Genomic DNA, 12,149 nt, shown 5'->3' with positions numbered 1-12,149 from the left:
GTCCTGTCTGGCAGTTCCCGGGACCCTTCGGTAATGGGGGTCCTAGGGTCACATCTTGGCTCCTTTTCTGACAGTTTGTCCACTGCCCTGGTGTTTCTGTTTTTCCTTCTGACTTTCTCTGTTTCATCACCGTTTGAGGGTCTCTCAGTCTCACTTCCCTCTGGAGAACCCTGTGCTCTTCTTTCTCTCACATCCAGAACAAACACCTTCTTCAGTCTGCCACCTTGTAGCGCACGCATGTCCCCACAGCACCCGTGTCTACCCTGCGTGTGTGCACACGTCTGCCCACCCGGGACCCAGGAGCATCCGCGTGTCGCCCCCTTCTTGGCCCTCTGTGCCATCCGCCTCGTCTCTCGGCCGCCGTGTACCGTGTGCGTCGACGGCTCCGTCCCTGGCGGGCTGCGTAGGCAGCGCGGCAGCTGCTGACAACGTGTGGAAGCAGCTCGGCACGTACAGGTGTGTTTCGGAGTAGGAAACGCCAGGGCGTGGGTCTTGAGGGGTGTCATGTGTCCGGTTATCCCTGGCGTCCTCACCGTCCTCAGTTCCTCGGGTTGTTGGTTTGTGTCCCGCAGATGGGTGTGTTGTCTTTCTTCTGCGCACGCCGAGCGGGGGTGCCCGGTGCACCGGGTTGGCCCGGCTTAGGTGCTCACCGCGGAGGACGTTGTCTGGCGGTGGGAGATGAGGAGGCGGCGTGGGGGCCGTGTGCCCTGTGCTGACGTGCAGCATGTGCGAGGAACCTTCTCCGCGTCCTGTGTCTTCGGTGTGGACAGAGAGTGGCATCTCCTGGCCCTTGGCCTCTGTCTCGCCGTTTGCTGTTACGTGCGGTGTGAAGGGAGTGTTTGTGCTCGTGGTGTTTCTCACGAGTGTGGTTACATCTGAATGAGCTAACCAGAGCGGGAGTGCTGGGTCTTTATGTTTTCAGTTTCCTGTTCAATGCCAGTCCCTGCCCGTGGAGGCCGCGCTGGAAGGGTGCTCCTGGCAGTGCTTCTAGATGCTTCTAGATCCTTCCGACAGTGGCTACAGTCCTCTCCCCCGACTCCGGCAGTCTGACAGCCCGTTGGAGGTTTTCTTCCTGTCTCCCGTGAGAAGGAGGCTGAGCAGAAGCTGTGTCCATTTTCTTCTCTGTAAACTGTCTTTGAGGATTTTCCTATGAGGTGGTGCTATTTTCTTGTGGATTTGGAAGCTTTATCTTAAAGAAGTCTTTTATCTCATGCTGATTTTTTTTTTTTTTTTGAGTTTTTTATCTTTTGACTTTGTTTATGGTGTGTTTTTCCTGGTGGACGGTTTTCTTGTTTGGTTACGTGCTTGAATGTACCAGTCTTTAGTGGGTTTTGAGTCCTAAGTAGAGAGGCCTGTCCTACAAGATTTTTTTCTTAATCGTCCTACAGTATTTTCACTGGACGTAACTTTTACTTTCGAGGCATGATGTACAGTCCGCCAGCTCTCCTGAGTGAGGAGCACAGCGCAGCGAGAGCGGACGGTGCGCGCGGCGGGTGACCCGCTCCTCCGCTGACCCCGCAGACGCGCGGCCTCAGCCCACTGCTGTGGTCACTGGTGCTGTTCGTGGAACGGCTCCTACGTGGAATCAGAAGGATTTGCTCTCACGTCGGGCTGCTTTGCTCGGCAGGCTGGTCTGAGCGCCGTGCGTGCTGTGTGGTGCGAGCCGTCTCCATCCCGGGCTGCGGCTCACCTGTTCTAGATGTTTGGGTGCTTTTGATGTGGTGGCTCTGATGAATGAAGCTGCCGCGGGCTTTTATTTGTAAGTCTTCATGTGGACCTTCAGCTTTATTTCTCCTGGGTAAATACCTACAAGCGGATTTCTGCACGTTCACCTTTACGAGGAACCACCCAAGCGTTTCTGCGCCCGCCTGTGCGATTTCACCCCTCAGAGCAGGTGTGCGGGGAGTGCCTGCTCCTTCCCATCCTCACCGCCTCTGCACACTGTCTCTTCCAGCATGTTTGTTGCCGGCTTTCCGGAGTACACACAGCCCATGATAGACCACCTGGTGACCATGAAGATCAACCACTGGGACGGGTAAGTTTCGTGTTTTCGTGCTCATCTCATTGGTGATGTATTTTATTGGATTATCTGTCAGATAAGAGTTCTTCTTTTTTCCAGAGGAGAGGTTAACTTGAGCTAAGCCTTGAGTCGGTCTCCTCATTGTAGATTTCCTATTTTAAGAGGATTTTTGAGAAGTGATAGGCGTTCCAGCCTTCATGCCTGACGTGCTGGTTAGTGGCCTGTCCAGTTTTACTTCTGGGGATCGTAGGTGTGCCGGGTGTGACGTGTTCCCACGTGGACGCTGTCATGTATGGTGTGTGATGGAGGGCAGGAGCAGCCTCCCCAGGCACTCCCACGGTGGTCCCGTCCTCCGGCGACGCCCTGCGTGGCTGCTCTGGCCGACAGTCTTCTCCGTTGTCTCCTCGAAGCTAGCAGGCTTTGGCAGCTTTTCCTGATTACGCAGCACTCTCAGGCCTTGGAGCGTTTTGCTAGTTCACCGTCCCTTCAGAGGAAGGGCTCCCTGGGCGATCCAGAGCACAGAGTGTCCGTGCCGCCAGCTGCGGTTCCGCCTCTGGGAGGACGAGATTGCTTGTGGTAGGAGGGCTGGGTGCGGATGCCAGTGCCGACGGGACCTCTCACGGCGGCAGGTGCCTGCAGATGTGAGCCGCTCGGCGGGCTGTGCGCCTAGAACCCCAGCTTCAGGCTGCGTGTCACTTGGAGAAAGTTCTTTCCGACCTGCTGGGGAGTGTGCTCCAGCTTCTGTTAGGGCCAGCGCCGTGTGCGACGAGGCTCTCCTTGGGCTCTGGGCACCTCCGGGAGCAGGAGCACCTCCGTGGGGCGCTTGTGTGGGCTCAGCCTGCCCACCAGGAGGCCCCTCTCTTGGTTTCCTTGCCGCGATCTTGCTAAGAGTTGGGCCGGTTTCTGACACTTGAGGCCCAAATGCAGAAATTCTCGTAATTAGGACGAGGATCCCATGCACTGAACCTGTGAAAATCCGTTAATTTGCCCACCGGTCAGTAGGGTATTGAAGACCAGAATGGCACGTGTATTACTACCCATGGGGTTGGACTGGACTCTTGAGCTGTTGAAACCTCCAGCTGAGGTCAGAAAGTTCTCCCGCAGCAGTCCTGACGCGCACCTTTCACGTGTTTTGGGCCTCCCTGGGCAGCTGCATTTACATTTATAATTGTCCTCCCAGCGGTTCGGCCCTTGATCATTATGACGCGTTCTTCTCTGTTTCCTGTTAGATTCTTGTCTTAACATGTGATTTGATACAATTGTGGCCTAAGGGTCAGCGGACTTTCTTTAAAGGGCCAGACAGTAAACATGTTAGGTCACTGTTGCATATATTTTCTTGTTTTTTCTTCCTTTGACCTTTTAAAATGTAAAGATCATTCTTAGCTTGGGGTCTTACCAGAAGAAGGGCAGGGGAGCCCTCGTAGAGCTGCCCACCTGCTGCCCTTTGTTCTCAGCCCGTGCGAGTGCCTGGGGTCCTGCATTGGTACCCGTGCGGACGAAGTCTGCCTTTTGGGGGAGGCCTTAGTCCCTGTGCGTTTCATGTGATCGTCAGCACGGTTCACTTCCTGCCTGTCATCTTGCTGTTTGTTTTCTATTTTTTTCTCATGGCTTTTGTTTTGTTAATTTTATTTAAAAAAAAAAAAAGGTTCATTGTGGACATTTTGTTTTTAGAATAAGGTCTGAAAACCAGAAAGTTTTCAGGGTGTGTGAGCCGCAGCGTGGAGGGGAATGTTGTCTGGTCCTCCTTTCTGTCGGGTTTGGAGACCCTCAGGATGACGTCCGCGAAAGGTCTCCAGCACACTGGGTTTCATAAAGCACCGTGCGGCTCTGTCGACCTAGGGTTCTTCAGAGGTGGAGATGTTTCTGCGTCTGTCTCTGGTCTGGGTCCTGGCAGTGAGGAGATGGCAGCCAGAAGTGCACAAATGGGGACTTCCCTGTTCTCTGGCTAGCACATGGCTGGCTTACGGAGAATGCGGAGCCCCGTGCAGAATTCTTCAGGGACCCTGTTGTGTCGCGTGCCTTGACTGGTACAGGGTTCTGTTTTACCTTAAATAGTATCACTTTTAAGAGCTATTGGTCCGTTCTTGGGTTTCTTTTTGAAAGTTTTCTGACACCCAAAATAACTTATAGATGAAGATAAACGTAACTTAAAAACTTTTTTGATTATGGGAAGAAGACGTAATCTGTGCCATCTGAAGCACTTTCTGTGTGCGGTTCAGGAGTGTTACACACACGCCGTGTTTTGCCCACGTTACCGCCATTCATCTCCAGAATTTCTTCATGTTGAAAAACTGAAAGTCTGTCCCCGTTGAGCAGGGACTCGTCCTCCCCACCCCCTCCTTTAGCCCTGGCGCCCATCGTCCTACCTTCCATCCCTAAGAATTCGATTCCTCCGGGGTCCCGATGTAAGTGGAGCTGTACGGTGTGTGTCCTTCTGTGACTGGCTGACCGTGACCGCACCGAGCATCACCTCCTTACTGCGCGTCCGTGGTGTAGCAGGTGAGGGGATTCCCTTCCGTGTGAGGGTCGAGTGACACTCCGCGGTGTGTATCGACCGCCCTTTCTTTTTTTTTTTTTTTTTTAAAGATTTTATTTATTTATTTGACAGTCAGAGATCACAAGCAGGCAGAGAGGCAGGCAGAGAGAGAGGAAGGGAAGCAAGCTCCCTTCTGAGCAGAGAGCCCGATGCGGGACTCAATCCCAGGACCCTGAGATCATGACCTGAGCCGAAGGCAGCGGCTTAACCCACTGAGCCACTCAGGCGCCCCTCAACCGCCCTTTCTTCACCCATCATCTGTTGGCAGACCCGGGGCTGCTTCCACCTCTTGGCTGTTGCGTAGACGGCTGCCGCGGGTGTAGGTGGGCAGGTCTCGCCTCAAGACCCCACTTCCAGCTCCTGCGGGTAAATGCCCAGGAGTGGAATTACTGGGTCATGTGGTAACCCTATTTTTAGCGTCTGAGGAGCCCCCAGAACCATCCTGGTTTTCCCGATGGCTCTGCCGTCTTATATTCGCACCCCCACCTGTCCCGCTCACGGCTTCAGTGTCCCTGACGTGGCGATCTCAGCAGACATGAGGTGCAGCTCGTGGCTCTGATGGGCGTTTCCCTGGGGACTGTTGGCATCGAGCACCTTCTCGGGGGTCAGTTGGCTACTTGTGTATCGTCTTGGGAGACACGTTTCAAGTCCTTTGCCCGTTTTTTAATCCAGTGCTTGTTTTCGTTGTTGACTCGTGGGGGTCACGTGTCCGGCGCTGCTCAGTTTCCAGATACGTGGTTGGCAGGTGTTTTATCCCACCCTGTAGGCTCTGTTGACGACATCCTTTGGTAAACTGAAGTTACAAGTTTTAATGCGGACTTACTTATCTATTATGTTTACCCATTTTTACTTTTGAAGAAGTGGTTTTTTTTAAGAGATTTTATTTATTTATTTGACAGAGAGAGAGATCACAAGTTGGCAGAGAACCAGGTTGTGGGGGAGGGGAAAGCAGGCTCCCAACTGAGCAGAGAGCCTGACATGGGGCTCGATCCCAGGACCCTGGGATCATGACCTGAGCCGAAGGCAGAGGCTCAACCCACTGAGCCACCCAGGTGCCCCCCAGTGTTTACTTTTGTTGCTTGTGCTTTTAGTGTCAAATCCCAGAAGCCATCATTAGATCTAATGTCAGAAGCTCTTCCACTCTTTTCCTGGGAGTTTTGTAGTTTTAGGTCTTCTGTTTAGGCCGTAAAGACAGCGGTTTTAAGTAGGGAAAGGTGGTTGTGCTTGATGTGGCACTAACTGGGCAGGACACATGTAACTGTACCCGTTGGAGTGGCCGCCCTCGTGGCCTCTCTGGGGCTTTCTCTTGCTGTAACAGTTGGCTCTCTGCTCTGAGACCCGTTAGTCACTCATTCTTCAGAAGCAGCTTCCTGAACGTTGACCAAATATTTCTGGGGGCTACGGGGGTGCAGTGCTGCTTGGCTGGTGTTACCGAGTGGTTAGTGTTGGGCATGGTGGTCGTGGGTGTGTGGTGTTGAGTTTCTTGGTGCCTGAGACATCCCTGCCTCCAAGAACTCATGGTTTGCTGTCAGAAGTGGACACCCTAAGCCGGACCTGGGGGCCCAGGGGGGGTGGGACTTGGTCCTGCCTGGGTCCGGGGGGCTTCCTGTTTTCATGGTTCTGTGTTCACTCCGTGCTGATGGATATCAGATGGTTAATCTTCAAAACACGAAAGTCCTCTTTTGCATGTTTGTTTCCATCTCAATGTTTTTGTCCTGTTTCCGTGTTGTCCTGTTGTCACCCAAAGCCTTGTCATTACAGTGATGACTGCGTTCCTCCTCTGTGTCCTCCTGGCGTCTAGTGCCTGGGGGGGAGCATGGGGTCACGGTTTGGTCAGAGGCCATCTGGCCCCAGCGGGCTCAGGAGGGCCTCGAGGTCCCACTCACCGGCCCTGGGGGCTTCTTCTGTCGTTTGATGGGCTGAGCATGTCTGCTGGGTTTTGGTTGGAAGTGATGTGTGCCTCCCGTCTGTTAGCTTGAGCCATGCGACAAGGCTCTTGGTCCTCTCAGTGTGGGTTTCATGTGGCTGTGCTCAGTACTCCTGTATTCTGAACCCTTGGGGTGTGGGAGGTTGGAGAACCCGGAGACGGAGGCAGTGCGCCATGCAGGCCAAGCTCAGGCCTCCGTTTGGCGAGTTTGCTTGTCCGTGTCTGTTACAGTCACAGGCGCTTACTCGTTTGCTCCTTGGTGTTTGTTTTTGTTGGTGGTTTTGAGCGAGTGGGTCGTTGACACGCCCGTGCTCTGTCTGTGCTCTCTTCACGAGTGCGGTAAAGCTTGAACCAGAAGGAAGGAACTGACCGTCGTCTGCGTCCCTCCCTCCAGGGTCATCAGAGAGTTGTCTGCAAAGGCTCTGCACAACCTGGCCCAGCGAGCTCCTGAGTACAGCGCCACTCACGGTAGGTGCGCCGGCGTCCTGCTGCCGCCACGCTCGCGTCGGCTGTGCGCATGGCGGGGGTGGGGACGCACCCCTGTGCTGGGGTCCGGTCCGGACGGCTGAGAGTGACGTGTTTCTGTCTCGCTGAGAAGTGTGTGAATGAAGGACTGGTCTGTGCTTGGTCGGGGACAGGACAGAACCAGATGTCATGAGCGTGGCGTGGCGGCCTGTAGGCCCTGGGGAGCTGATGGCTTCCGTTACGTGTCTCGTGCATTTCAGAAGCAGCTTTTGTTGATGGTGGTGGTCAAGTGATTCACAGTGTAATAAACTGACCAGTGAGCTGCTTCCTGGCAGCCCCCGGCTGTGGGACTAGCCCGCCGTGCTGTTTGCCGGCTCTGCAGGAGAGGAGATCCGCCCGGTCTGGGGTGATCACGCCTGTTATCGTTAAGGAAAGAGCCCATGTTCCAGAATAAATAAGCATCTCATTTCAACGTAGGGAACCGTATTCAAATTGCTTTAAATCATGCTTATTCTCACCGTTACTGGGTAACTGGTGGTCACGCTGTGTTCTTTAGGGGTTACTGATTTCACTTCTGGGTGCCCTCACACGTCTGGGCCAGTAGCTTCTAAAGGCCTTCAGCTTCGTGATCTGTTTCTGAAATGGGACGGCCGGGTTCTCTCGCTTACCTGTGATCGGTCATCTTCTCGGCCTGAATGAAGGGGCGCTCGTCCTTTCTTCCGGTTGGAGAGCGTTAACGGGGCAAGGGGTGGCCCCAGTTCTTGAGCTCTGGCCGTGGCCGGCTGCCGTGTTTGAGTGCCGCTGGGGTGCCACTGGCTTGGACGCTGGCTTGGACGCTGGCTGCTTCTACAGCCCCCGCAGCAGTGCCTCTGGGTGTTCAGGGAGGTGGAGGCTCAGAGGGACACGGTCTTCCAGGTCGGTGGGGCACAGGTGGTGTGGATGTGGCTTCTTGCGGGTACCCTACCAGCCCGTAAGGGGACTCTGCTTTCTGTTCCCAGAGCACCACAATCACGGATGCATCCTTTGCCCTGAGCCGGGGCGGGGGCCGGGGGGGGGGGGGGCGCGGGCATCAGGCTCCCAGGCTGCACATGCCGCACTGCTGTAGGGGCCTGCCGCTCTGCCTCCGTCCTGCTCAGTACCCAAGGCAGAGCAGCTGCTGGCCATTTAGCTACAGCAGAGACTGGTTCTCTCTCTCCACTCTGTCGCTGCCCTGTGTCTTGGGGACCTGGGAATCAGGGAGCTCCCCCTGGCGCCCCCCTACCCCCCAGCCCATTCTGCTCAGTTCTCTGGGTGCCAGGGAGGGTTTGGCGTGTTGACTCGGTTTCAGTCCTGGCTGTTGTGCTCGTGGCCCTTACAGAGGTCACTTTCCCTGGGTGTGTCTCCCCTCCGGATCCTGAGTCTGTGAGTCTGACACGTTACCCTCTGTGCACTTGTTGACGTCTAGTCTGGCCCTTGTCCTTTGCAGTGCTTCCACGTCTGCTGTCCATGACGCAGAGTCTGGACTTGCACACGCGGCATGGAGCCGTGCTTGCCTGTGCGGAGGTTGCCCGTGGCCTGTACCAACTCGCGGTTCAAGAGGGCAGGTAAGAGAAGCGCCGCGGTCCCATGGAACCATCGTGGTCGTGAGCTGGGAACCCTATCCACCTTCATGTCTGTTTACCTGTGACAGTGCCACCGGGTCGTCAGATTCCTGCGTTTTAGCTGATGGAGCATTTAGTGTCTCTCTCCTCCCACGAGCCGTGCCCACTGAGGGACTGCCACCTCTCCAGCTGAGGCCACTGATGGCCTTAGGAATCGAGTCACTATTTCCTTACATCTCCTTGTCTTTCTGGGTATCGAGTTAGGTTATAAAAGCAAGATACGTTTTCAGAGAGGGTAGGGAGTGGGCCGTATAATCGGTATTCTTTGCTCATTAGGACTTTCCATAATTTAGAATACCAGAACATAGAAGTGGTAACATTTCCACTGAGAACTTTTCTGGCCGGTGGAGTTCTTTCTTTCTTTTTTAAAAGATTTTATTTATTTATTTGACAGACAGAGATCACAAGTAGGCAGAGAGGCAGGCAGAGGGAGAGGGGGAGGCTGGCTCCCCGCCAAGCAGAGAGCCCAATGTGGGGCTTGATCCCCGGACTCTGAGATCATGACCTGAGCCGAAGGCAGAGGCTTAACCGACTGAGCCACCCAGGCGCCCCTGGCTGGCGGAGTTCTAACAAACAACGGGGGAGCACGTGCTGTTGGGCCATCGGAGTGGTCCCAGACATGCTGTTTTGTAAGTTTGTAGGCCTACCATCTGGGTTTCTACTTCTCTTTCCAGCCAGCTTTTCCACAAAAGCAAGAGCTCGCAGCACACCACGTGTCCCCCACCTGTGCTCTGGATTATAGTTTGAGGAGCGCCGTGTTTTAGTCCCATCACATCACTCTGGATGATTCCCTGGGGGCCAAGTGAGGCAGGGTGCTGGCGACAAGCCCTGGAGCTTTGGTCGGGTTCACCCCTTTGTGCCCCACAGCCTAGGCACACACTGTCGAGCAGCTTAGGGACGTCCACGTGGGGGTGAAATGGCACCTGTGGGCCAGGCCGAGGACTTGGTGTGGATGGCAGTGCTCTATGCAGTCGAGCGGAGCCCAGGCGAGAGGCAGGGCTCTGCCCTTTGCAGTGGCACAAGACACACCAGGGCCTGACAGCCTGGAGAAGCTGCCACAAGGGCAGGTCAGAGACACCAGCGCCCGGGCTTTTTCTGGGGACTAGGACGTGGGCGGCCTCTGTCTGGTGTGGACCCACACCCCAGACTCCCAGAAGGAAGCAGGTTTCAGCATAAGCCACTTGGTTTGTACCAACAGTCTAGGCACAGAGAGCCCCCCTTCACAGGGAAGGATGGGAGGCCTCCTGAGATCCAGGTTCCTGGACGCAAGCTGAGGGCCACCCGTGCCTTTCCAGGGCGGCAGTGAGGCCACTGTGTGAGCTCTTTTCTGGTCCCAAGGGCCTCAGCTCAGCATCGGACAGTCATGTGGGCTGCTGTGTGGCCCTGCGGGTCTCAGCTCTCCAGCGGGGGCTCCTTTTGTCCCCATCCCAGGGCTGTGTCTGTCATCGGCAAGCTGCTGCACAGGTCACGGCTTTACAGGAAGGCCCATACACCTGCCTCTCTGAGGAGACGCTGCTCTAGGGGGGTTACGCTCCGCACGTGTTCGGGGGAGCTGGCTGGGCACCCGGACAAAATGCAGACCTTTCCGAGCCCGCGGCTCCTTTGGTGCTTGTTGTCCTCAGGATCTCAGCTGTTGTATTTGAACCCCTGTAGGCCCGTCGCAAGCTACCCAGATGGAGCGGCCGTGCAGGGCCTGAAGCAGATTCACCAGCAGGTTTGTGCGCAGCCCGCCGGGGTGCCCCTTTCTGCGGGTCCCTGGTACCTGGGACTGCCCCCTGCCCTCTCCAGCCCCGATGGGAGCCCCAGGCAGTGACGGGGACAGGTCCCTCTCAGATCAGTCCTGGGGCCCGTTGCTCAGAAGCAGGTTTCCTCTTTGGCCTCACTGGCGGCTCGTCTGGGGTTGGGGGCCTCCTGGAGCCGGCGCTGCTCGGGGCAGTGCAGCTGACGAGGCCGCTCCTCCCTGGTGCTCGTCTTTCTGAGCTGCCTGGCTGTACTGGTCCCCTGGGAGCCCGGCGACTCTGGCGTGTCCCACGCTTCTATCGTGGGCGTGGCCTGTTATCGTGGAGGCGGCCCGTAGAATAGCGTGATGGCCTTAACTCCCACCTGTGCCCCCACAGTGGGACCGCAGTCTGGGTGGGCACCCAGCATCTGTGTTGGCACATCTCAGGGTTGGGGGGGGGGAACGTGTGTCCATATGTGTGGGTTTTTGAGATTTTCCAAAGCTCTGCGATTCGGAAGAGGTGAAGTGTGAACTACAGCCCCGATGTTACCAGGTGACCCCAGAGTCACTCAAGACGACTTAGATGGGCGGAATGTCTGAGTTCTGTGTTCTTGAAGATTTGTCTCTGTGCGTATAATGCACCAGTGACGCGGATCGTCACTCTGCGTGTGCTACTGACTTCATGATTTGGCAAACCCACGCGATGGGGCTCCTGAGGGTGGAGTGTGAGGGCGCGGCGGCCGGGCGGGGCTTCCTCTGTGGAGGGCAGGAGGCAGCTGAGCCTGCCCCCTTGAGTTTCTGGGGGACACAAAGGTGTGGACCAGGCTCCATTCCATCTTGGGGAGATGGGTGCTGGTGGTCCCAGCTGCCCCAGAGGCTCTCTGGGGATCCTGGAATCAGGATACAGGTCGCTCCTGGCTCCCCTCTCTGTGCCTCAGTTTCCCCTTCCAAGTGGGGACACTGGAAAGCAGGCCATCACAAGGAGCTTGCCGGGAGTGGGGTGGGCCCCGCCGTCAGCTCTCTGAGGAACACTTGGTCCTGCTGTGTCCTCCTCACCCCTGCCCTCGCTCAGTGACTGTCTGTACCTACTGTGTCATTTAAAAAAAAAATCAGTGAACTTAAATAACTCTTACTTTTCGTTTTAGCTCTACGATCGTCAGTTATATAGGTAAGCTTCACAAACCCCACGTTCTTGTGTTTTGTGTCTTGAAGGAAAAGGTTCTCGGTCAGTGAAGGTGGGGCTGGCCTGTTAGGGCTCCTGTCCAGTCACCCCACGGGTAAATTTACCTGGCCTGTGCTACTTTATCTGAAGGGGCATCACACTCAGAAGATGTGAAGGCTGAACTAGCCCCGTTGGTATTTTTAAGCTTTAGTGTGGTTTTCGTGTTCTGTGGTACACGTAGAAGTGTGTGGTCTGATGGGCGTTGGTCGTGGCAGATGCCTGTGTGGCTGCAGCCCCACGCCAAGCAGCGCGTGTCACCCTGACGCTTTCCTCCCGCCCCCGCGGTGTACCCAGCCCTGCGGCCCCATCTGAGCTCTTTGTCTGTGGTGCTGCCTCTTGTGGGTCTCGAGCAGCTGGAGTCGCGCTGGGACGTCCTTGCGGTCGGGCTGCTCACACGTAGTGTGAGGTTGCAGGGTTTGCCTGTTTGTGGTGCGCACCGTGGTGTTGCCTCTGTGTCACCGTGCTTGGCGCCTTCATCTGCCCACCAGGTTCCAAGGGGTTGGGTTATTCCAGCTTTTGGCGACTCGGGATATGTGTGCTGTGAACGTTGGTGGTCAAGTCTTGGTGTGGACTTGTGTTTCCGCTTTTGTTGGGTTAATCCCGGGGGATTTTTAAGGTC

General features: G+C 55.8%; 1 protein-coding gene across 3 annotated transcripts in view; it reads left to right on the top strand.

Moving 5' to 3' along the window:
• TBCD (tubulin folding cofactor D) overlaps positions 1-12,149 on the top strand; it is a 155,097-nt gene that overhangs the window by 109,657 nt on the left and 33,291 nt on the right. For all 3 annotated transcript variants that reach the window (XM_032870309.1, XM_032870310.1, XM_032870308.1), the window contains exons 18-22: positions 1,955-2,035; positions 6,878-6,951; positions 8,414-8,531; positions 10,242-10,302; positions 11,454-11,476. In XM_032870309.1, coding sequence (XP_032726200.1) covers positions 1,955-2,035; positions 6,878-6,951; positions 8,414-8,531; positions 10,242-10,302; positions 11,454-11,476 — 357 coding nt within the window. The remainder of the gene's footprint in view (positions 1-1,954; positions 2,036-6,877; positions 6,952-8,413; positions 8,532-10,241; positions 10,303-11,453; positions 11,477-12,149) is intronic.

The sequence above is a fragment of the Lontra canadensis genome, unplaced genomic scaffold (assembly GCF_010015895.1).
Source record: "Lontra canadensis isolate GAN:19392208 unplaced genomic scaffold, GSC_riverotter_1.0 scaffold41, whole genome shotgun sequence".
Taxonomy (NCBI): domain Eukaryota; kingdom Metazoa; phylum Chordata; class Mammalia; order Carnivora; family Mustelidae; genus Lontra; species Lontra canadensis.
This window is presented reverse-complemented; position numbering and strand designations above follow the sequence as displayed.